Source organism: Ammospiza nelsoni, chromosome 10, assembly GCF_027579445.1.
Source record: "Ammospiza nelsoni isolate bAmmNel1 chromosome 10, bAmmNel1.pri, whole genome shotgun sequence".
Taxonomy (NCBI): domain Eukaryota; kingdom Metazoa; phylum Chordata; class Aves; order Passeriformes; family Passerellidae; genus Ammospiza; species Ammospiza nelsoni.
In genome coordinates, this window is record NC_080642.1 from 15897869 (window position 1) to 15924656 (window position 26788).

The 26788-nt window shown below is 38.7% G+C and overlaps 1 protein-coding gene across 2 annotated transcripts; it reads right to left on the minus strand.

The window, feature by feature from the left end:
* Window positions 1-570: 570 nt before the first annotated feature.
* On the minus strand, window positions 571-26001 carry RHBDD1 (rhomboid domain containing 1). 2 transcript variants are annotated; one of them, XM_059479558.1, is made up of 8 exons: window positions 25921-25938; window positions 21173-21244; window positions 19763-20282; window positions 18367-18499; window positions 15086-15174; window positions 13140-13190; window positions 8560-8682; window positions 571-2778 (listed from the first exon to the last, which is right to left on the minus strand). In XM_059479558.1, the coding sequence occupies exons 3-8, from the start codon at window positions 20193-20195 to the stop codon at window positions 2666-2668; spliced, it is 942 nt and encodes a 313-aa protein (XP_059335541.1). In that variant the 5' UTR covers window positions 20196-20282; window positions 21173-21244; window positions 25921-25938; the 3' UTR covers window positions 571-2665. The 2 variants fall into 2 exon arrangements, with proteins under 2 accessions (XP_059335541.1, XP_059335542.1); XM_059479559.1 differs by lacking the exon at window positions 21173-21244 and having other exon boundaries at window positions 25921-26001.
* Between the last annotated feature and the right edge of the window lie 787 nt (window positions 26002-26788).

Below are 26788 nucleotides of genomic sequence, written 5' to 3' on the forward strand. Positions count from 1 at the left end.
GTACAAACAACTCACAAGAAATCACAGCTCCTACAACAAAGGAATCAAACTGCAGATGCTGAAATATTTTACACAAAGCTACGTTTGCTTCAAGAGCCCTTGAGGCAGTCAGGCAGTGACCAGGCCAGAGGAGAAGCAAGGTCCAACACTTACCTGGGTAACTGCCCTTAATTTTTGTCCCTGAAGAGACCAAGTGCAACAGAGCACACTGGGGATTCATCAGCCACCTCTCCTCAGCACTGCTCTGAAACTGACTGATGGGGGCTTTCATGGCAAAAATCCTGCTGAGGACCCACACAATAGTTTGGGTTGGATGGGGCCTTTAAAGGCCATCCAGGCCAACCCACCTGCAATGAGCAGGTGTGAATAAACCTTCCAAACACTGTACATACCAGAACTTTTCAGTAATCTAACTCCAAAGCTTTCCCTAAATTAAAAAGAAACAATGTTAGTCCCAATACAATCAATCTACCCCCTTGGTATCACAAATCTTAATTTCTAACAACATAGCACTAGCTCTGTAATTTAAAATATACACTTTATTAATTACTATGATTAAAACCAAACAGCTTTAAATGTTAAAAAAATATTTATTTCAATTCTGTATACAAAAGAAAGTCAAAACAACAGAACATTTATTAGTACTGAAACTTTTTGTGAATATTTAATGGCATGTATGTCTAAGTTCACTTTACAAAACCAAGTGCTTATAAATTTTAATCGGGTTTTTGATTTTCCTTAAGTATTGTTTTTACCTGACTAGCAGCACATCCTGTGCTTTTAAAGAAAAATATCAGTTTAGCACACACAGTATGTTACACTGCAACTTTTGACCAGAGCATTAAAGGATTTCTGAGGAACCAATGCTACATTCTTCTCATTTACATCTGATTATTACCTGCTGAGAAAAGTATACAGGTTTTTGAGATTTATTTTCAGTGAACATAAGAAAGTTGGCCTTCTATAAAAGTGTCTGCTGTTTTATTCTATGGCTATTGCATATATACAAAATCAACCAAGCCCAAGAACACACCAGAAATCAGCATTCTGTCTGTACCTGGATTCCCACTGCAGTTGTGCCTGTTGTGTCCCAAAACCTCGAGCCCAAAGTCTGCATCCTGATATTGTGCTTTTCCCAGCAAACAAGAGCTTCCCTTACATACATTAGCTACAAACAGAAAGGGCATGTACTATTTATTTAAAGAACACAGTAAAAAAATTCCTTTCAGGATATTTTTCTGTATGAAATATACAGCACTGTTTTTTATATTAAAAAAATAACCTCATAGAAAAGTAGACTTCATAAAACACAGGTTGGTGAAACCCTTGAACTGCTTATCTAATCCTCACTCCTTCAGTGCTGATGAGGAAAATCCAACAGGTCTGTGTGAAAAGCCAATAACCAAATTATTCTTCTGCAATCACACCTCTCTGCAACAGATTTACAGGAACATCCCCAAGTTCTTTCATTCTGAGGATAAAATGCCTGGACAAGGAGTGATTTTCATGGTGATACTGGAAACCAAAGCCCTCAAGGTTCATCAGTTAACATTAAGAGGCAGCAGTGCCATAGAGAGGACAGACTTATGTGGAGGGTGTGCCCAGTAGGACACTGAGCTCTCAGGTCCCCTGTCAACTCCTCTGGCTGGGTAAGGAAATTCTCAAAAATGAAGAATTCAAGGTAGCCTGTGTTTAGGTGTGATCTCCACAAGTCTACAAACTCTCAGCTCTGAGATTGGTCTTCAAACAAGATAAATATTGAGAAATAGTGGAATTTTTAAAGCTGCATGAACAGCATATACAAAAGAAAATTTCCAAGCCTTCTTAGAAAGGGAAACAGACACTTAAAAAATATTAGTAAATAAATATATGCTTTGTATGGCATAGCCACCTACCTTTACAGAAAACTCCTAATAAATTATTTCAGCTCTGTAAAGAGCAGCAGTTTTTGATTTAAAACATAAATATTAAGAAAGGCTTTAGGAAAACATAAGTAGTAACCACTCAGTTTTATCTCATCCAAGTTCTAGATAATATGGTGTGAGGAAGACTGCCACACTGAAGTTTGTATTGAAAAATTCCTTGGTAAGGACAGCAGGGGAAGGATAGCTGCAACTATTTGTCTGCTCAAGAGCTTAAGCCTAGATTCACATAACCCAGCTACTGTCATCAAACCAATCTTTTCAAGTGTCATTTCAGATGGTAATCCTAAAAAATGAACTGGTCGTCAGAGATAACTGAGAAAGGTTTGTGAGGAAAAATTGCATAGTTTTAAAGTTACACAGAAAACATAACATTTCCGTTGCAATGGATGAAGAAAACCTGTTGTCTGAGAACATCAGCAGTCAAGAAGCCGAGGAATTCTTAAAGCTATACAAAATAATTTAAGGAAAAAAAGACAGTTTGGAAAAACCATCAGTCTTGTTCCATTTAAGGTGCATTAAGATGGAGACGGCCAAAGATCACATATTCATTCCTATCTCACATGCTTTTATTCAAGTTCCAACTTTGAGTCTGAACTCACAAAATCCTATGCAGTTTTGCAACAAGTAGTAAAAATAATGGAAAATATTATAAATTATTCTGTAAATTACAGATTACAAATAAATCTGTAAATATTTTGGTAAGCCTGAATAGCACTTTACATCAACACCTGCCCACTTCATCATCTGTCAAACCTACGAAGCCTTCGCCTTCTCATGTTCTCTTCTGAGTTCTCAGGTGGAAACCAAAACCCATAAGGTCGCTGCTCATGATTGTGTGTTCCTCCACCAAAATCTACAAGACACAATGAAAAACAATTGTTATTTTGGTCTGTAATAGGAGAAAAATGCACATACATCCTGTAAGCCAAAGCGTCACAACACAAAGGAGACAGGGAATTGAATGTTTTCAATTCTGACGGTTTCAGGGCAATTACAAAGTCCAGAAACTGCTCTGAAAAACAGTCAAATTAAAAGAAAAACCAAAACCAGAAAACTCCCCCAATCAATAAAGCTACCACCACCCAAAAAACCACCCCAACCCAACAAGAAAACCAAACCAAACAACAAACCACAACAAAAAGAACATGTAACAAGTATTAACCAGTTAATAATAACAAGTATTAACAAGTATTCACATTTTTCACGATCCCTCCTTTACACAGCAAACTCCAGAATGTTAAACTATTTCAGTGTCCTCAGCAGTTGTTTCTGGTAAAAGCAGCTTTTGTGTTTGCTTTTAGTACTGAGTCCAACATGTGCAGCCCCACAGCAGATGCACACACAGCTCCCACCCCCAGCTGGCAGCAGTTCCACAAGGGAAGGACACGCGGCAGCCCAACCCTTCCAAGTGTAAGCAAAATCATTGAGCAGCAGGAGCACTCCCAGCCCCACAGCTCTGGGCCTGGCACCCCGAGGAGCCAGGACTGGCCCTTCCAGCAGCTCTCCAGAACTCACACGGAGGCACCCAGCAAGGAACAACCAAGGCTTGGTTACACACAGCAGCTCAGCTGAGGGGCTCCGGAAACACAACCACAGCCTGCCTTCTGAGCACAATGGCAGTGTCCAGGACAAGCACATTTGCTTTAAAGGTAATAAAACCTTTGTAACACTCAGCATTTCTTGAGCTTTCACCTGGCCACACAGGGTTAAAACTGCATCATAATGCTGTAGTTTAATAACTGATTTTTAAATCATAATTAAATTACTTGCACTTTTAAAAAAATTCTTTCCAGTAGTGAAATTGTCAACTAAATAAAAAAGTTTCTTATAAAAACATTTATTTTTCTATACAGCATCCCGAGTTAATTTTTATTTAAGAAAACAGATACCACTCACACAGTCAAGACAATTCTTTGCTTAGTCCCCATAAAATATGCTCAACACTTCAAATATACATGTGCTTTAATAATCACTAGTAATAGAATGAGGTGCTATAAAAAAGATGAAAAATGCTATTTTATATATTGACCCAAAAATAGAAGGCTACACAATACATTTTGACAAGTTTTAGGTTGAAGAAAAGATCTTTTTTTTACATCAAACAATATGGTGAACAGCAAAGTCTGGATGTCTTAAACAAATGTATTTGTATCTGCATGTAGATATTTAAATTATCCTGTTACCTAAAATAGTTCCCTGACACCTTTTTTCTTTTAATTACTGCAGAAATATTAATGAAATCACACCTTCATCTTATCAAAATATTTATAAGCCACAGTATTCAGAAATGGTAATTAGGCCACTGCTACTACTGAACACCACCTGACATCTGTGCAAGAAACCAACACAGGCATTTCAACACATCAGCAAAAGCAAATTAAAGACTAATGGAATCCTGCATTCAAAGGACATGGAAAACTGCAACAACACCGGGTGATAGACAACACCAAAGGATATAGTACAACAAACTTAGAACAAAACATTAACCCTTCCATGGCATATTTTACAAATCTATTGTGAACTAGAACCACGTTCTGTGAATACAGAAGACTGAGACCTCCATCCCTACCCTGTCACTCTGTGTAGGAGTTTCTTTTGTTACTTAAGTTCACAATTAAAGCACTCTGGAGCAGAAGAAAAATGCTGCAATTGCAACAGATGTAACTACACCTGTATTAATGCAATCCCACCGAAGAGTTACATTAAACATTCTCACTTGATTTTTCCTCTTCTCTGAAGTTATGACCTTATTTTTAGGCTAGATAACATGATTTGCAGGACAGTCTCTGTAAGAGTCAGGAGGAATATATGAAGCTACCAAACTGAAATATGCAATTAGGTCTGATAAGAGGAGTGTAGCAAATGAACAGCAGAGGTATCACAAAGCAGTGTGTCTGTATTTTTTGTCATGCCAGCTTTAGTTGCGTTAAAGAACAATCTAGAATATTTCAGTTGAACAGCTTACCATTTTCAGTATCACCATCTGTCCTGGCACTACTGAGTGTGGTATCCATACAAGAACCAAACTACACAAACACTTAAATACCCATACAAAGAACAGACACTTCTCATTTCTACAAATCTGTTACTTCTGGAGAGGCTTTGCTCTGGAAGATAATGAGGTGATTTATTTTGAACCCAGCAAGGACCACACAGTTAACCAAAACAGAGAACTCTGATCTGGATATTTGATCAAAAGTCATTACAACTTCCAACACTTGCTTGGCTTTCATTTTTACTAGTTTTATATAAATTGTCTCCTCCATAAATAGTACAGCCCTGCTAAATATGTTATAACCACAGAATATTATTAAAGCTTACCAACCAGCACTTGGGTGTGCTACAGATATACAGTGCAATATACTGAACACCTGACTTGCCTTGCTTTTTAATGCAAAAACATCCATGTTTAAAGTGCTCTATTTAAGAAAATGGGAGGTCTCTTAGTTTATAAACATCCTTTTTTTTTTTTTTTTCCACAGAAGCAATGATGTTGGAAAAGACCTTTGAGTTCATGGAGTCCAGCCTATGACCCAACACCCTTTGTCAGGGAGACTCTGGCACTGACACCACATCCAGCCTTTTCTTAAACACCTCCAGGGACAGGGACTCCACAACCTCGCTGCACAGCTCATTCCAAGGTATTTTTGATACATTTGGAGGTAGAAGCAGCAAACTGGAAGGCAGCAAAAAACCAGAGTCAAAAACCCAGTGTTGCTTTACTCATTTCATCTCTTCCAGCCAATGAATAGTCAAGTCTTTAGGTCTAATCAAACTCACTTATAATTTACTGAGTTGTACAGAGAATTTTAAGGAGAGGCAGGCATTTTTTCCTCTTTTCATACTTTAGCAGGACTAGGAGGCTTCCAGAAACAGCTGAGACACACAAAACATAGCAACCTTTTCACTGTTTTGTGTTTCACTAGAAGTCAGACAGAAACTACAACTGAATAAAAAATATAAAGTGGCAAAACTGCTTTTATTCTTTCCTGTCCTTCCCTCTGCAAAATGCAGACATGCTATACAGTCTGAGAGCTTTGGCTTTTGGTACTTATCACTGCCTCATTTTTCCTGCTCAGCTTCAAGTAGACCACATTCATTAGCCTTTGCTATTGTTTCTAGCACAGCCCTTTCAGTTTCTGTCAATGTATGAAAATTTCATCATGCTATGAAGCACACCATTCATCCTGTCAATATGTCTTATCTACAGACTTGAACATAAACTGGTGAAGAAGACTGATGGAATTAACTACTGTTTCTGTGCTATGCTTTGGAACAGCTGACAAATGAAAAATCAGATTAGCAGGGAAGTAGCTGAGGGTAATGAGTTCAGAAGGAAAGTAACATACAATGAATCCAGACATAGCTGGATTGTTACAAGAGCAAGCCAGAACAATCTTGAACAGTGTCTGTCTCTCTCTTGTTTTTAAAAGAAGATGGTAAAATTGAGAAATACACAAAACCATTCCCTCTACAGAAGTCTGATAATTTGTTTTGGTTAGGAGAGGAAATGGCTAAAGACAATCTTTAATCCATTGATACTTGAAATAAACTCTTTTCAAGTAACAATTTGTTAAAAGCACACTGGTAACATTTTTAGAACCCTAACCCTAAATCCTGACTCTAAACCTAACCCAAACCCTGGGGATGCCTTTAGCAGCTGCAGTGTGCCTGGAACTCTGGGCTTTGTGATTTTCGATACCCTAACCCTAGGTGTAACCCTAACCCTAACCTAGGCACTAAATTCTGCCTAGGCCTAAGGCTGTTTGCAAGGAAAAAGTTTTGCAGCCCCAGCTTCTCGCTGTCACCCTCCATTTGCCCCTGCCACCCTCAGCTTCTCTGTGTGTCACCCACTGTCCCCTCTCCCTGCTCCTCCCTCAGCTCCCAGCCTCTGCCACCCTCAAGCCCCCACAGTGCCCCTCACCCTCTGTCATGCCCTGAAAGGACCCTAAAAAAACCCTATCAATTCCCTAAAAAAGCCCTAGTTCTCAAATTGTCCTAAACACCCCACAAAAACCTAAAAATAGCCTCAGAATACACTAATAATACCCTTCTTTTAAAAAGTCCCTAACACCCCTAAAAATCCCTAAATAGTCTTAAAAGACCTTTAAGAATACCCCAAAAAGCTTTAAAATGCCCTGATAAAAAAGCCTAAAAAATTCCCTCAAAAACCCTAGAAATACCCTAGTCCTAAAAAGTTCTCCACAGACCCTCAATACTCTTCAAAAAGCCCTAAAAACTTTTAAATAGCCCTAAAAAAGCCCCAAGGATACCCAAAACATTCCTAACAACTCCAATTAGTAGTAAGACAGCCCTTAAAACACCCTAAAATAATTCTTTTAAAACTCTGAAAAAACCCTAAAGATATCCTAAACATTCCCAGAGAATTCCTAAAAAACTCCTGCAAAAAAAAGCCCCTAAAATATCCTAAAAATCTCTGAAAAATAAATATATTATAAGAGAGCCCTAAATTAATTGTGGTACCTGCTAATACAACCTATTTCAAATTATTTTATGTAATTTTTTGTCATGTTAAGTACCTGTTTCATCATCTATGTAATTGCAAGAATCCCTGAATGTTCACACTTTAGGAAAAACATCATGTTCAAAGGATAGTGCTCATTGAAGCTAATTATTTTTCAAACTAACTGACAGGGAAGAATATCCTAATTGCCCATTAGTGCAGTAAATTTCATCTCTTCCTTTGTGTCCCTGAAACAGGTGTGATCAGTGACATGCTCTGGATTATGTTCTTTGTGAAACAAGACATCTGCCTATAGGCAAACTGAACCTTTGCACAGCTTCTTTAAGCAAGTATTTTAAGAGCTCAAATCTTAGGTCTCGCTTGTCCAAACTAAAAAGTGTTCCAGCAGGGAGGAGAAAGAAGTGCAAAATAAAGCAAGATCCCTACATATGTGATCACACCAAATTCCACTGGAAACAATATATGATGGTACCTTTTCATGCTTCACTTGCCTGTGAGGCTTAAAAACTGCAACCAGCACTGAAACCAGGCACTAGCAGTGTTAAGAAATGCTGCTTTTGGCAGGGAAGCCTAAAGTGAAATTTGGTTCCACAGCAATCTACTAGTGAGGTACTAGTGAAATTCATTCTTGTGTTTCATCAAAGGACATTCCCAAAAAAACACATTCCCTCTGACAGCACAAAACTTACCTTTGTTCAAAACCACAAGGGGATAAAAAATACATCTTACCTGGAGTGTTGGAGATTATTTAAGGCTACAAATGAAAGTTGCAGATGTTTCAAAGTCATACATGTAAGCTTTTAAAGTGCATACTATCTACTTAAATCTTATCACTCATTCATATTCAGTTTTCTTGACAGTTTCAAAAAACTCCACAAAAACGGCTCATTCTTTCAAGTAACATCTCAAAATGCTTAATATTAAAAGGAAGGATTTTTTTTTCTCAAACTCAGTGTTAAAACTTATGCAAAATATCATCTTAAAAAGACAGTAAAATAGACAATATCCTTTACAATAAAGCTCATTTTATATCAATTCCTTCCCAAAATGACATGTCCAAAAATAAGTCATGGGGAATACATCTTATTTCCTAAGTCCCTTTCAGTATGAATCATAACTTAAGAGATAAAAATGCAATAAAATTCCTACCTCTTTCATTAAGACTGTTTAGCACTGCCCTTTCAAGCTGTTCTTCTTCAGTGAGCCCACCTGTATAATCAAAGTAGCTCCTTGGAGCTCTGTATTGATAATCTGGATAATAGCCATAATACTCTGTAAAACAAATCAAAAAATAAAATCAATTGCTGCTACTCAGCAAGTGTGAAATCAGATATTACCTTCCTGCTATCTTTCTTCCACAAATTGTTTTAATTTGGGAAAGAAAAAAATTATTAGGGTTCAATTACTTATACAATATATGCCATAAATTAACTTCTAATTTACAAAGCCACAGCATTGTAACAGGAGAAAAAAAAAAAAAAAAACAAGAGAAAAAAAGATGGACCAAACATCTCAATTTCTTATAACTGTTAAAGTAAGTGTCATAGAATTGCTATTACTAACAAGTTTCAGACAGAAATTGAAAGACAGTTTTGCTCATCTCTTTTTAACATTTAGTTGTCAATATTTGGAGACCTTACTGCTATCACCAGAACACAAACCTGGTACTGTTCAGGCTTTTTCTCCCCACCTCTCTTCCCCTTTCCCCCAGGGCCCATAAAACAATGTCACCATAAATTCCAGTCATCTCTGGACCCCGAGAAGTCACACGAAAAGATTCCTGCAAATTCCTGCAGTGCTGTACAGAGCTCCTGCTGTGCCCTGGCACAGCTAAAGCTGCCCTGCCAAAAGCCAGCACAGCACAGATCCCATCAGTGTCCCTCTCACTGCTGCTGCTGCACTGCTGACAAACCTCCCTGGCCTTTGCACAGCTGGCCAAAACCAAGCACAGGCCATCACCCACCCAAACACATGGGAGTCAAAAGGAAAAAATTTCTTGGCTGGAGAATTGAGCAACACTCTCTTCCTGCTAACAACACAATCTGATCTTGACTGAGCACAGAAAACCTAAGCTGAGAAAAATTATGGAAAAAAGTCACACTTTTCAACTGAGGAAAACTATGGAGAAAGTTCAGTTTTTCTATTCCATTTCTGTATTTTCAAAACACAAAGCTTTTGTGATGTGTTCATTTCCAGAGAGCTGAGCAAGGGATCTTGAAGAACCAAAGTACACAAAAGTTGCCAGTTTCTTCCAGCTGAGAGAAAACTATACAAAGGTTCTTCAAAATGAGAAAAATGGAAATATTTTTGTATTAAACAAGTACAGCAGGCAATTTCCTTTTTCTTCAGATAATTAGCATCAATGATAGTCTTATGATCTTTCATTGGTTCTATCAATTCCAGGTGAAATTTGTGAAGTTTCTGTTAATAACAAATACAGATGACAAAGTGAGGATAAATAATTTATATTTAAAAATTATTTTGTTAAAGAAAAATATCCCAAGCTCTAGAATCTTTAGTCAAATAAAACCAGCAATACTCTGTCTTGAAAGTTATACAGAAAAAGCAGGAAAAACTGAACAGAGTAACTGCACAAAGTACATAGAATCATATATATTCGTCTGTATTTGCAAATATCCCCACATTGACTTTGCACAGACATGTACACATACACAGTAAACACACACATTCTGTCTTTTCCCAATTCTTTCTTGTCTTGGAACACAACTGACATTGGAAGATTTCTCCTACACCTGCAGTGAAATCTCACTGAGGGACAGCATTTAGCTGTTATGTCTGTACACTGCCCTCATTCTCCTCTGCTTTATGTTAATCTGAATCAACATTTCCTCAGCTATAAATTTATTTTCTGAAGGCTTCAAAACTACATGCATGAAGAGGGTAAAAATCCTGCTACTAAAAGCATTAAATTATCTGATGAAAGCAAGGGGATGCTGTATTTTAGCTTTGTTCTAGTGCTGTAGTTTTTTCTATGTTTATGTTTCACACTGCCAGCAAGCTGTAAGTACTCAGAAAGCTGTAATCTTTTATTTTAAGATGAGACACAGTTTGCTAACATTGACATGTTCAAGGTGTTCCTATTAATCAAAATAAATGTCCTAATCCTTCATTCATGAACTGCACTTAGAGAAAACCTAATTCAGCTACTAAATACTAAATGTGCTAAAATTACACTTAAAACCTTTTTTCTTTCAAAGCTGTTTCCTTGTGCTGTTTCATAAAATATACTCTGACCATAGCTTCATCTATTTTTCTACTTAAATTGGTATTTAAAGGCACATAGTGATAAATGAGCAATGCCAGAAAGTGAAAAACTAATCAAGATATGCATCATTAGCTTATGACACTAGGGAGAGTTTTCTTCATTCACAGATGGCCAAATTTATTCCATATATCACACACCAAGCAAAAGGTTAAATCTTCCATTAAGACTTCTGCAAATAGGATGAAAGACAATTACAAAGTATGTGAACAGGGAATGAACACAACAAATATATATTTTCTTAACTGCAGTTGTAAGTCATTTTCGACAAATGAATTTGGTACAAAAAAAAAATTAAATGGTTATATCTAAAGGCAAATTTGGAGGACAGGATAATTCAGGTTAACTCTCTCCATCTCCCCTTTGTCCAAAAGAACTCAAAGTAATAGCATTTGAGGACTGCTCAAAACACACAAAAAAATCCCAGACTTCCTTGTTGCCAGCATACCACAGCTTTTTTTTCCCCTCCCCATCATGGCAGATCTACTACATGAAATCTCTTCCATTTTCCCTACTTGAAAAGAACTGGAAAAGCAAACAGAAAGGGCTGTTGAGAATCTCTGCTGCTCCTCCACAAGGGTGGTCTCATACAACCACCCAAGCTCCCAGCAGCTGCTGTTTGTACAGGGGCTGTAACAGATCACAGAGTTTAAATGTCAAGTACAAATTCTTATCTTCATTAGCTATTAAAAAGTTTTTTCCAATATAAATCTTTTGAGTTTCCCCCCACCCTGCTGTTGTGGGATACTGGAGGAAGGTTCAGTGTCTGTGAGCAGCTCCTGTACCTGGATGAGCCCCTTCCCCTGGGCTGGGACTGCCAGCCATGGCAACAGGTCACTTGTGCTGTCACTTGTGCTTGCTGCACACGCTGCCTTCACCTCTCATGTCACTTCTCAGTAGTAATTGTTTTATTTCTTTACTGGCCTTTAGATCAAATGTTTTGTGACCTGACAGTAAATGAGAGTAATGAAAACCCTGGGTAAATATACTTTGGAAAGTTGGAACAATCCCTGTTGCTGCTGCTGAAGAAAGCAGACTAAGATCTTTTGTTTAGGAATTACAAAACAGATGTTTCAAAAATACTTAAGGGCCCAGAATCCTACTTGTGGGAACTATTTAATGTAATAATAAAACTGGAGATAGATCATGGAAGACAAAGTCCATCAGGGAGAATAAAAGTAGCTATAAACTTGGCTCAAAGTAAGCACATCTCAATTATAAAAGACTACACAAAATAAAAACCCCTGCCTGACAAAACATCAGAGAACAGTAAGAATGATCAAATGTGTGAAATAGTTTCCTTACAAGCAACCAGACAGACTTCAGCTTTCTGAAAGGAGGGGAGATATAGCCATTGTGAGTACAGGACTGAAGCCTGAAAAACCACTAAGGAAAGAAGTACATAAAGAATGAAGGTTTAGTCTCCCTCCCCAAAGAAGAATTAACATGCATCAAAATGAAATTAGCAGCTGGCAGGTTTAAGCCAAACTAAAAAGTGACAGATTCTAAAGCAGGAACCACACTGTGAGTCTTTTCTGATGATGTAGGTGTTAAAAGTGTTCATGTTGACTCAAAGAGCTTTTGACAAATTGATGGAAGAAGGATCTACCACAGGCTATTAAAGACAAAATCCTCCCATAAAACTTTCTGCTGAGAACATCTTTAAGCCACAAGCCACTGCACACTGGCAGATATTTGAGAGAGTTATCACTATGCATTTATCCTGCTCTTCCAGCAGATGCCTAGGAAAGAGCATAAATCACTGCAGGAGCTAAGAGATGCCAGGATTTGCATCCTTTAGCTCACATCCTACACCCAGAGCCCTTCTCCCAGCCTCTCCTGGCCCCCACCTATTATTCCTGTACACTCCACAGGCAATGATTCAGTGCTCTGCAGGAGAGGTGAATCAAATGAGCTCCACTCAGTGCCACCATTCCAACCATCCATCTAGAAACTGCAGATGGCCTAAATTCAGTCTGCTGAGGAGGGGCTTTCTGCACATAAATTACTTCTTTTACAGAGAGGGCTCAAGGGAAGAAGATCCTTGTTAGAAGGGAAAAACCACCCTAGAATGGAACATATAAATTTGCCAGATGAGGGCATATTTACCTAGGTCCAAAAGGCTGCTTCCAGTAGACACAATTTCCCCACTGCTACACCTTGTGCAAAAGGGATGATATTTTCCTGAGGGAGCATTTTAGGAAGTCATGACCTTAATTAGAGGCTTAAGCCTCTTGTACAAAATCCATCCACACACTTGCCTGAAGAGGAAAGGTGAGACATGTCCAGAGAAGTAATATAAGTTTAGCAAGTATATGTGTGCAGAATATTTTGTACACTCTGTATGTTTCCATTCACATAGCTCTCCTATAGGTTTTCTAATCATTAGCAGAAACTGTTTTTAAAGCTGGAGTAAGTTTTTGGTTAAGTGGACAAGAGTACTTACCTGAATAGTAGTCCCTTGGCCTGTCAGGCTCAGTGAAGAAGGAAATGCCAGCTAAATAAAAGAATAATGCATATACTGTTAGAATAATCATATTTTCTTTATAGAATACAAAATTCAAATTTAAAGTACCCCTTCTTTAAGAGTTTGTTTCATAAGATACAGGCAGGAAATCAGTCATGGGTATCTGTTTTGGCATCAGTGAGAGAATATACTAATGCAATCTTGTATGTTCCAGATTTTATAGTAGAGTGCCATGTTCAAGCAACAGATCCATGTAGACTAGAAAAAAAGCAAAGCAACCTACTATGTTCTCCCAGAACACATAATGAACACTTTCTTTACTGAGAGTATTCATTACTAACAATGTTTAATGCACAGCAAACTGAGGACTGGAGCAACACTGCATTATTCCTGCTTTGCTACATAGGAGAAAAAAAAATGCCTGTGTGCTCAACACTGCTTCCTGCAGCTGTCAGTCACACAGAACCTGCACAGCAGCCAGGGCAGGGTTCACTGACAGTACTGTGGGGTTATCCCTGAATCCCAGTGTTGTCATCTTATTGCAGGGGCTCCATACTGCTGTCTCCTTATCACAAAAGCTCCATAGCTTCTTGGTGTTTCTCCTGGGCAGCTCCTCAGAGCACTGACTCCTTCTTCACAAAGCAGCCACTGACTCCAGCTCCCTTCTCAAGGGGCCACCCCACTCTTTTATAGCACTCTGCTTCTCATTGGTTACAGCTGTGGCCTGTTAAAGCCAGGCCTGTTCCTAATCTTTGATAATTGGCCCAGCTGCATCTCCTTAGGGGTAAGATTACTTTCTACACTATCTTTATTTTCTTATGTTCTATCCCCCCAACATCCCAGAGAAATTGATTGGAAGGGACCTCAGAAGGGCCCCAGTCCAACTCCAAGCAGAGCAGGGTTAGTGAGGGGATCAGAGAGGTTACCCAGGCAGGGCTGCATCTTGCCAAGCCCAAGGTGGAGCCCCTGAAGCTGCCCTGCCCTGATCCATAGTGATCAGGCAGTTCCTGTGGCACAGCATCATGCAAGGTTAACCTTTAACTAACAGGACACCTGATGCCTGTTCCTGCAGCAAGGCAGGAAAGCTGATGCTCTGGTGTCATTTCCCTTCCAGCTGCTGACCATACATGACCTACAGAATATCCCCAAGCTGTGGTCAAAGCCCCAGTGAGAGCACACACAATTGAACAATTAATTCCCCATTGTACAAACACCATATCCATGTTCAATTTGATGGAACACTCATGAATAAAGTACTCAACCTATCAAGCATTCAGACAAAAAAAGCCAAATATTCTGCCAACCAACCCCAGCACAGCTGCTGTGTTGGGGCTTAGACTTCCAATTAAAACACTGACATCTATGGCACTGTTCATTTAAAAGTTTGCAGGGCTGTATTTAAAACAATTTTTAAGACTAAAGATGTCTAAAGCTATAATATTTTTTAGAAAATAATTATTATTGCAATATGAAAAGCTGTAATAACATTGTTGGAAAGCTTGAGAAATCCAGCAACCATTTCTTAAGCATCCCACCACCATCAAACCAGAGACTTCTATTAGAATCAATATGACAGCACAAATCAAGATGGAAACATTTTGTTCTGACATATGTTTATGGCTTCACCACACTTGAAGTGACATTTTCATTGAAAGATTATACTCTAAATAAATACTTGAAAAGAAGAGTAAAAGATACTCTTCTAAGTAAAAATATCTGAAAGTCACATTTAGTCTTAATTGTTCTTATCCGTATTTAAGAAAAAAAAAGGATTTTTTCTTCTGCACCCACTTAAATAAAATGAGCACATCTTGAATTGTCTAAAAACTTGCTGGAATGCGCTGAATTTCTATGCAAGACTTACCAAATTTTAAAAATAAAAGTGTTCCTTATGCAGATTTTGTAAATTCAACAAAATGATTTACCTGCACAGGCTCGCATGATCTTTTTCAGAGGTCCCATAGTATACATTAATCCAACAAGAATCCCTGACAGATGCCCAGCAAAAGAAGTCCTAGAAAATAAAAAAATCCTGTGAGTAGTGGAGACTTTTTTTGGCAGGGATACAAAAGGGAGAGTGTAGAACTGGTTGTAAAGATAAAGTCTCTGAGACATCCCAGAGAAAGTCCCTGAGTGAGACCAAGCACAGAGACATCACTTGCCTGCAAGGTTATAATGCCAAGTCTTCTTTCTCTGTAACTACCTTAAAACTGGGAGTTACACAGTTACAGAAAAGAATTTAACAAATATCCTGAGAAAGCTAATTGCAGAGATCATTTTAGCTGCTATAGAATATGATTCCCTAAAAGCATTTAAAGACTTACCAAATGAGTTAACTGGTTTTAAACTTTAGAAAAGTGACTTACATGGTAATGTCTGGGTAGATCTTACCAAAACCATCTACATTTCTGAGTGAAAGCACAAACACAATACTTTCTACTGCACTATCCATGCAATCCTACAATTAGTGTAAAAGAAGCATGAATGCAGATCCACTGCAATCTTTGTAATACACTTTCTTCAAAATTAAAACAATCAAATTGCTGAGATCCAAATTCTTTTCTATGCATACCAACAATTTCTTTTAAAAATATCATTACCATTTGTATAAAGAAGGAAAAGGCTCTGAGTCTTTTGAGAAATCAAACCAGAAGAACATGTTTACAGTAAACAAGATTTGCTCAAGTTTTTGACATAGATTAAGAGAAAATCTTCTGAATTCAAGCAGGTGTAAACACTAGTTGCAAATTTTTCACCTCTCTTACCAAGTTACAGGAGCCAATACACTAAACATTAAAATTTCCTCATATGTGCAATTAGAAATAACTCATTTATACTAATTGTCAAAAAATTTAAATTATACAAGCTAAAATGAGGTTTTTTTTTCCTTTATAAAGTAGAAATGAAACCTCTGTTTAATGCACCAAGTGTAATGTTTGTATAAATTTTTACATTCAGGTCAGTGATCTACAGGAGTTTTACAGGTGATGGCACAAGCACTCAAGCCAAGCCACCTTCCAGGCATCAGTGGTAAAAGGAGACAGGAAAATGCAGGTGTCACTAGAGGGAGGTGAAGATCACATCTAAATTCACTCTTTTGCCACCTACTCAACCTCAAACCCTATAGTGCCATGGGGAGCTGCAGTTCTCTCTCGTTAAAAACCAACAACTCTCCAGAGAGTAACACATAAATGCTGATGTGAAAACTTACAGATAAAACGTAGTTACCAAAATAAAGTATCTATAAGGACCTAATTTTCCAAACAGATTTTCTGGAGCATATTTTCCAAATTTATGAAAAATGCATGCCTGACCTAGAAAATATCTGACCTCAGAAAATTAAAAATACTTAGACATCACCAACATTAGAAATCACCAACATTATATTGGTTCACCTAAGACTTAAGATATCTGCTCAGTTCTGGAAGAGGCACAGATGAAACAGAAGGTAACTTTTCACATGTCTCTTCTTCCATTAAACAAATAATCCCAAAAGCCTACGTCTCAATATCCTTTATGGAAGGTGAAGATTAGAAGGATAGTGAATGCACTTTAAATTTTTTCCAAAACAAAAACATTAATGAGAAAGAAAATATTAAGATGCCAGTAAAATTCTAAACCCTCTCCCAGCACACAAAAGCAGGTCCAAATTTATTGCCTAAGCTTTCTAACTGGGCAGAATTCTGCCTCAATTACTGACCTCTTATCTATTCAAAATTAAATTATGCAATTTAGTTCATAAAAGGAACCAGTTAAACATAGACTTCAAATATTATAATGTGCCCTGAGCACACAGATGAGCATGTAAGAGCAATGCTGTGAGAGATACAATTGCTCTTGTTCATTGCAAGGCAGTGGGCAGTTACTAATCAAACATATGTCCTAGGACATGAATTTCTGGAGATCACTACTTGTTTTCTGTAGCCCCCATTATCATTTAAGTGCTGTGAAATTGCCCTCTGTAGAGGTCACTGTAAAGGTTTAGATGAGGCAGCAATCTAAACTTCCATGAAATTAAGAATTTTTTTTTATATTATCTTTGGACTTTCTATCCACTCTCTATCCAAAGACATTTCTGCAGTAAAGCAACTGAAAAAGAACAGCACACAATGTCTGAAATCATGTTTTTCCTCTACCTTACACAGTAGGATAAGGTTTTACTTCATACATAATGCCCTTCCACTATTCTTTAATTAAAAACAGTATTGTTAAACATATCACCAAATAAAACCTATGTTCAGCTAAAACAGCGGTTTATGTATTTCACAAGAATGTTTTTAATGCACTGAAAGCTTTATTTTTATATTTGTAGCCGTGCCATGCAGCTCACAAACAAATCTGCATTTGGGCAGAGCACTCTTCTGTCTTTAATCCTCACTGCAGTTAACTGAGCAGCCAGGCATAAAGCCATAAAACCAGTGCTCAACCTAAGCAATATCTGAATTCTCCTTCTGTGCTAGGAAATGTTCTATCAGCTGTATCATAGTACCTGACAAGGATTATCTCAGTATTGCTGAGCTCTTTTTTTTTAATCTTTCTGACAAAGGGAAATTGTACATAAACTATGATTTGATAGTTCATAGGTTTTGTGTCTGTACTTTGCATATATTCAGCAATGTGATTCACAGTTACAAAATGCTACATAGGAAAATTACTCACTTGCAAACAGGACTTAAAAAAATCAACTGCAAAGAAAAGCATGGTTCTTCCAGAGGTAGGGGCAGATGAACTGTGCTGGCACAGAGCACCCAGGGAAACTGAGGGAGATGACCAGCAGCACTGCAGGACAGTGACACTGACAGTGACAGAACTGGCAGAATGCTGGATGATATTCTGATCATAAATCAGAGGAGTGACTAAGCCAGAGGGGTCTAGAACAGCAATGGCAAGCAAAGAGTGCAATGCTGCTCAGCTAATGAAGCCCTGGGCACTCTAGTGGAGCAGTTTAGGTACCTCGTTGAAAAAGCTCAGCCCTTTTCCTTGCCCATCAACTTTTGTTATCTTCCCTCAAATACTCAAATACACCTGCTGGGAACAGTATTTCAGGTTTTTAATTTGAGATGTACTCAAAACAGAGAGCTTTAAGGAAAAAGCATACTGCAGGCCCAACACTGCACTGGGATACCAGCTAACACTACTCACACCTCAAACTACTCCAGACAGCCCAAATCTCTTCTCCTTTCCTTGAAATATCAGCCACACTTACCCTGGGGAGATGAAATGAATAGCCAGCAGCTCCACCCAACAAGCATATTTACTGGATATGGGCAATCCAAAGACACTGCTCACTCTTCCTGGGTTGTAATGGTTGTTCAGAACTTTCAAAGCAAACAAGACTCCTGCAAACAAGAAGAAATCACATGAAGAGAGAAATACTTGTGCACAAATAATAAAGAAATGCAAACAATTTGAAGTACCATGCAGTTTCAAAGCACCACGAAGCATATTGCTGCATGCCAGAGCAGTTCTGTTCTTTCAGTGATACTTTTCAGTGACTTAAAAAAAAGATAGAAAAATTGTGTATTTGTCTAACAGCCAAATCTAAGCTGGTTTTTAATGTGCCTGCTCACTGTAGCTATTCAGGTATTCAAAACAATACAAACATTTAAAATGGGAGTTCTATTGAAATAATTGACAAAATTAGTGAACTCAAAAACATGTTCTGTGACTTGAGAAAAGCCACTACTGAAAACAAGACAAACAAATATGTGTAAAGCTCAACAGTAGGTTCAAATTCTGAATTAATGGAAAATCATCTTACACATACTCCAGAATCACTTGTTTCTGCAAAAAAAAAGTAGATAAATCACCTTTAATCACAGTAAATAGTATTAATTTCTAACTGACTGCAATTGTTTTATCATGCAACTGCCAGTCAATATGATGGAATGAATTCAGAGAACTTATTGGAAGTATTTATGAAAAAGTCCCTCTCAAGAGAAAGCTCACAGTGGTCTGAGGAACTTTCTTAAAGGCTGAGAAAGAAGGCTTGCCTTCTAAGGTTAGGTCCCAAGGACAGCAAGGAAATCTCCTACTTATCTAGAAATGCAGGGCTACTTTTCTACTTGATTACAGATTTTTTAAAGAGAAGAAATTTATTGACTTGAAAATGATCTGCTAAAGCAGGAGACAAGACCATTGCTGGAAGGAAGATGACCACAATCAGGTGTCTGGATGCTGCTAGCAGAAGCAGATCTAGGGGAGTCTCTCCAAAGACAGGCATGAGTAATTTTAAACTGACAGGCTTTTCTAGAAGCCACCTAAGGAGCATTCTTGAAATGCTTATACAACATCTGAAAATTAAGAGTTCAGACTTCAATTAACCAGCAATATTAAACAGAAAACACAATTCTCCAAGGATGATGATATTTTCATGTTCTCATCTAAAGTCCCTGCTGGTCACAAGAACATGAACTGAATTACTTTATGTTCATGCCCATAGTACATGTTTAAATTGAAAAACTGGATGTGGATACTGATGTGACACTCATACATATATACAGATGTACACCTCTTCTCTTTCTGCAATTAACAGTTCTTGTTACATAGCAAATATACAGATTAATTTTACATTTGTAAATTGGACCAACTCTGTGTCTTACCTGAAAAACCTACGCCACAATTCATTTCATAGGAAGGATCATCCAGAATTATCACAAGCAGGACTTCCAGCACCATGTAAACTACTCCAATCAGTACTGAAAATACTGCAATTATGTAGGCAAACCATATACTCTTCAGCTTTCTTTCCAGCATTATGCCCTTCCAGAGCATGGAAATCATGTTATAATACAAGTGCCAATCATCTGCATGGTGGAAAGGAGAAAGCAGCAAACGCTGCCAGTTCTTTTTGTGGACAGCTTCATTTACACTGAGACACACTTCAGAGAGTGGCCTCAAAGGATTCAGAAAGAGAAAAATATTCAGCACAAGTACCCCAAGGGTAACAGAAGGAATGTTCTGGAGTCCAACTTGAGAAATTTGATAAAGCAGCAAAAGCAGTCCAGCACTGACTCCTCTTTGCCTTCGTTCCATGGTTACTTCTTCATTCAACGAAATGTGAAGATTATTTCAATTTCCAGTCTTTTGTTCAATTTTGAAACCATACAAGTTTTGGAAATTCTGAAAGAAAAAAGATAACTTGTTACACACATACTGCAGTGTTTTGAAGCTCACCACTGTTTTTGTAAGTTTTTAAACATAAAAAAATTCATCAAGGCAATCAGCTGAGACCTTTGATATATCAGAACAAAAATTCAAGTGAGGAAAAGAAATCAGAATTCGTAAACTGATACAAAACACAAATAAAAGAGATTTATACAGGCAATCCAGACAAGCATTGAGAGAAAAAGCAGTCTGCAACCTCTGTTTCACATCCTTCCACAGGCTGTACTCAATCCATTAAAATGCTTGGGTATTCTGGACATGTTTTCATTAACTCCGATTCAGTCAGAATAATTAAGATTACAGGAAGGAAAGCAGTTCAAAATTCTTCTCTAGAGTCTCAGTTTCCAGGATCCCTATTTTTGCCACATATTTAATTTTTTTTTAATGACCATTTTTCTAACTTTTACAAATATTCAAAACAAGCTAAGCTTGAAAATTAAAAGTCACAATTTTGACAAAAGAAACAGAGACACAGCCAAGTACTCCTAGATGCAATTTGAAAATTGTTACTGCTTTCCTAGGGATGAGAATGAAGAGTTTAGTTTAGAAGTAAGTGATGGAGAAAACTATAGGGGGAAATCATATATAAACCCAGCATTAAAAAAATTAAAGAGTTGTAACAAAATTTTCATCTTTGCCTTAATTATGGCAGAAAAAAACCAGGAGATTAAAGAGGGCTACAGAAACAGATCTGGCTAGAAACAGATTTACTCTGACAGGGACTGAAAGAGAGGAGGGAGGAAGCTGCACTGGGTAACAGGGGCTGTGAGCATGGAGCCACCTGTGGAAGACAGGAAGAGAGCCAGGATTCAGAACCAGAGCCAGCTTGGCCAGTCCTGCTTCACCTCTGAGAACTCTGCAAGGTGCCCCAGCACAGCCTCTCCTCCCCTCCAGGGTGTCCCTTCTTTGCAGAGCTACTGGAGACACAACACATGTGTGAGTATCAGTTATGTAGAACCAGCAAAACACAATTCCTCTTCAAAACTCTGCCACCAGCTTTCAAATGAAACCACCTGAAATAATGAGATATATACAAAATTCTCATTTCAACACCCCATTAACCTTCTTTTTTACTAAACACAGTTGAAGTTAATTTACTAATCTTTTTATTTAAAAGCCTTTCCAATTAATACAAAATTATTCCTCTTCAACATTTTCATTAGATAAACAAGCAATAATCTAATTCTTCTGGAGGACAGGGGAAAAAATGGCACATTTATAAAGGACAGCTCAAGTTGCAAAATTTAACCTTCCCCATTATGTCTGTTAGGATTTACTAATTTCACATTTCTACAGACCATTGCCATGCCTGCAAACACTTCACTACATATGTTTATTCAGGTATTCAGAGTATTCTCAATAATTTGATTGGGTTGCATTCCACAAAGTGAGTGAGCAGATGGAAACTGAAAAGCATCTCTGGATGATGTTACCCTGTACCAGCAAAAGGACCTGGGAGACCTGCACAGGGTGGAACATCAAAGACAGCCTGCTAGGGGCCAGGCCACCTTCTCTGCTTATCCTGAAGTGAGAGAAGCACACACTTCCATGCCAGTTCACACACAGAATTAATTAATGCCACTTCTTATAATTAAGTATTTTTTGTCTCTGTATTTCTGTTTCAATCATATTTATGCTTATTATAGCAATTTGAGAGAAGAAAAAACCAAATTGGCTGTGGTTTTTTATCCTGAAAACGACTGCAGTAAACCAGAATGCATGTAAAATGTATTTGCTACGTTACAATGAAACTGACTACATTTTTCCCACGTTATTATTTTGGAAATGGTAAATAATGCCTAAACCTTGTCCAAAACAGAGTGAAAACAACAGAAACATACCAGGCCTCTTGAACATGTAACCTCCTACACTGGTGCCTTCTAAAACCAGTGTTTAATGATCACAGTTTAACTGCAGAGACCACAGCTGTAGCCCCCACAAAGCTCAAATGAACAATGTTAAACTGCTAATTGGCCACTGCAGATAATTACATGGTCAGTCTCTGATTTAAAGTCAACATTACCAAAAAATTAGTTAATCCAAAGTTTAATCAATGTAATTCTCTTTTTCCACACTAGCTCTGACATCAGGTACACCAACACCCCCCAATATTCTAATAATGTTCTGCCCAGACCTCTGGCTTTTCTTGTACCACACATCTTTTTCACCACAAAACAGTGGACACAAAAACTGTTAAAATTTAAAGGTGAACATCCTTTAAATGCAAGTTATGAGGAAACATCAAAATCTTGCCATACACCACATTGTTCAAATTGTTAAACATTCTTATGTTTCAAAGTTCCCATCTCTGCTTCTGACACCCTTAAATTCCCAATTTAAGTACTTTCAACACCCATGCACCTAAGAAAAGAAACCCTCATCGAGCACATAGCCAGACAATAATCATGGAACAGGACTGGGAATGATCTCCATCATGATTTCAGCAGTGCTGGTTATCATAAACCATTCCCCTTACTGGGAGCAACCAAAAATGTCAGCCAAAACACATTTGTGTTTGAGGCAAAGGGGAAAAGATCCCCAGCAAGAGAACAGGAGTTATCTGAGAGCCTCCTTCATGCAGCTCCCTTAAATTTGAACATTCCTCCTCAGCCTCTACTGTTCATTAAAACTCTAATGAGGCTTGAAACAATGAAGCACTTTTTTCCTTTTCCTTTTTTTTTTGAAAATATGCCACCTACTTCAAAATGTACAAATTTCCAGAAATTACTTGAAACAGACATTTGTCTTACATCCAGGCTGCCACGTGGCTGCATTTTTTGTCACCTACTCAAGATAAATGTCTGAACTAAATATTCTTGGAATTTGTTTGTTTCATACTAAACAAGTAAAAGCATTTAAACTTATTTTTACTGTGACAAACCCCCTCACTCGGCGACCATAAAATATTATGACTTCACATTACTAAAAAAAAATAAAGTAAATATTTTAGTAAATATCAGTTAAAATTAAACGTCCTACCGCATTTTCTTATAGCTGTAATTTGAATTTAGAGGAAGAGAATCCTCCTAAAACAAACATAACTACCCTGAAATTTTGATTTATGTTTATGCAAAACCAAGTACACTCTGGAAAAAAACTTGTGCACTCAGCCTACATGTTGAGATTAGAGCTAGACCAGAGTCAAAGCCACCTGAAACAGAAGGATGAGTGTCAGATCCCAAGCACAAAGCATCCCCCAGTGAAGATCAACCTCAGCAGGCCCACAGCACTTGTCTGCGAAGAGACAGTCTCAGGACACAAAGGCTTCTCCAGGTACAGCAGAATCAAATCAGAGCTTTTAGGGCAAAAGAGGAGGCAAAGGAAGCAGGAGCCAACTGTAAACACTCTGACTGTGGCCTCAGATTTGGAGAGAGGTGGGGAAAATGCCGAACAGAAAAAACAACCAATGCAAGGAAAAATAAACTAAAAAATTGAAACACAATGAATCATCCTGTTTATACTGATAAGTATGCAAGAAGGTCAGCCACAAGCTGTCAGCTACAATCAGCTTTGAAATGTCCAGTCACCTACACAGTTCATAGCATAGACAAGGTCCTGACTTAATTATAAAATTAATTACTTCATAAAGAACAACTTCTGGATTCATCAGATGTGCCTTTAAAGGGCTTTCCTTCACAAAGGAATACTGAATGGTGAACTCAAAAGACACAGCACTCCACAATTTGGTAAGAGAAGTCAAACATCTGTAATAAAAATGTTTTAAAACAATTTAAACTCCCTTACTGAGACAATTCAATGTTAAATATCAGCCTTCAATGACTTCATAAATGGCTATATCACAGCTTTTTTTATTGTGCAACATTTTAAATTTCATTCAAAGTTTTCTGTGAGAATAAAGAAGTTCTTCTGCCTCTTCTATCTGCTTCAGCATGAAAATTGAAAATCTTTTATGGCTTTTTTAATCCTCTTAGGTACCACTAAAGGAGAAAGTCCTCAACAAAATAAGCTTTTTAACTAAAAACTTCACCTTAAAACTGAAAATTGTGTTCTGAAGGTTGCAACAACTACAGTTCACAATAAAATATACACAAGTTAAACAATACATGCCAAGAATCATTTTAGCCACCTTATCCCAAAATAAATGAGACAGCTTTCACAGGAAAGAACCCAAGGGACTAGGTCAAATCTCTCTCATAACAGACAGTAATTAGGAACTGCCTTTCAAAACACCAGGATACATCTACACTAATTGAAGTTGGAGAAGTGAAATAGCCATCAATATTTAATATCACTGTACTTATAAAGGTAAGAGGATGTCACAGCTTAAAATAAAAATACATCAAAACAACAGTGAACTTCAGATTAGGCCAGAGCTGAGTTTTAACTTCACAGATATTTAACTCAGGGCCAGGGATTTGGGGTTTGTTGGGTTTTTTTCCCCCACTCAATTGCAATAGTTGTGTACAGTGTTAAAACTGAGTAATCATACTAGAAGAGCATCCTCCTTTATCTGAAGAACTTTTTAATATTATGAAAAATTAAACCATCAAAGATTGCCTGACTCCACTACAGAAGTGTGAAGCACAACAGCTCTCACAATTCTGGCATTCCTTGGTAGCTTTGAAGGACAATTTGCCTGCAGTGTGTAAGAGAAAGGAAGGAAAGGAAGAACAGGAACTTTCTGAAGAAATCCACTTTAAAATAATACTGGTGAAATAAACAATTCAGAAACACATGCTTCCTAGTATTAGTGTTATACTGCTGTTGTCAACACCTCCAATCTATGTCAATAAAAAGCAGTTCCAGGAAGAACATCACTGTGCTATTTCAGGAAATCGAACCAGCTCAGGTATTGTTAATTACATTTCACAGACACCTGAATTACTCAGACTCGGCGTTTAACAACTGCGAGGCTTACCAAATGCAGACAAGATACACTTGCCTTTGCTTCTTCTTCGATACAGCCCCAAGATATTTGCAGTTTTGAGGGGTAGAGGTAGGTTTTTTTGTTTTGTAGTATTAACAAAGAAAGGGATATAGCTGTGGCGAGTTATTGATTTTGTTAAGAAGTTGTTTCTAGAATTTTTAAAAAACACCACTGCGGAAAAGGAGGCGAACGAAAGCAGTAAGGCCACGCTGGGGCGGTGTGAGGAGCACACCATGTGCGGCTGCGGATAAGCCCCGCTGCTCCCGACACCCGGCTCCTCCCGCCACCACAGCGCTCCCGGGAGCCGAGTCCACGGGCACGACGCTGGGTGTGCGTATGAAGATAATGGCTGCGAAACCGTGAAATATCGGCGATTCGACTTCTCAGGCCGCTTCAGCTCCGTCATTCCCACTCCTTGCAGCGGCGGGAAGGAGCGAAGCGCGGCGGAGGGAAACCTCCTACAGAGCGCAGCTTGAGGGCAGCGCACCCAGCCCAGCTCCGCTTGTCGGGGCTTGCACCGGGCCCCCCTCAGCAGGGCGGCGCTCCCCGGGTGTGGCCGCGCCTCTCACGGCCGGGGGGCCGCTCTCCGCCGAGAGGCGGCGGCAAAGACAAGACAGGAGGAGGGCAGGAGAGCGGAATAAGGGAGCACGGCAGGAGGAGGAGGCGGCGACGGCGGCTCCGGCATCCCCCCGCCCCTGCACTCACGTTCTCCGGCGGCGGCAGACCCGGAACCTCGCGCCGCCCCGCGTGACCCGCGGCCGCCACTCCGCGGCGAGGGGCGCGGCCTCGGCCCCGCCCGGGGAACGCACCGCGCATGCGCCGGGACCGCCCCGCCGCCAGGGGCGCTGTGCGCGGGCGGGCTGAGGGCGGAGCGCGGGGGCGGCAGAGCTGAGGCGGCCGCTCGGGGCGGGTATTGGCCGCTGGCACTGCCCACTATTAAAATACATAATCGCCTTGCCTTTTGAGAGCGTTTTACTGCACATGCAAAACAGTAACTAGTTCTGTAAGTTTAATAGTTCGAGGACTTTTTTTTTCCCCAAGCGTTAGAAGCAATTAGATGAAGACACTGCAGAATCGCAGAATCAACAAGTTTGGCAAAGACCTCCGAGATCATTAAATCCAACCTACGACTGAATACTGCCGTGTTAAACAGACCATGGCACTCAGTGCCACGTCCAGTCTTTTCCTGAACACTTCCAGAGGCAGTGACTCCACCTGGGCAGCCCATTCCACTGTCTAATCGCCCTTTCTGTGAAGAATTTCATCCTAATGTCTAACCTAAACCTCCCCTGGTGCAGCTAAAGACTGCATTAGTTTCACTTTTGTAGAGTACTAGTCACTGCTGTCACTGTATTATTTCCCAGATTTGACACAAATATCCAGACTGTGAGCTTTTTTATTAATATTCAGTAGGGAATACACTGGGCAAATTATAAGTGTCTGAAATAATAGGTTCTCATATAAATGTTGGTGAGCTGATGGTGCAAATATGTGACTAGAAATGAATCATATAAAACCCATAGCCAAAGCTACATGTAAACGGCCTGATTTGCTGTCATTTATGTGGCACTCA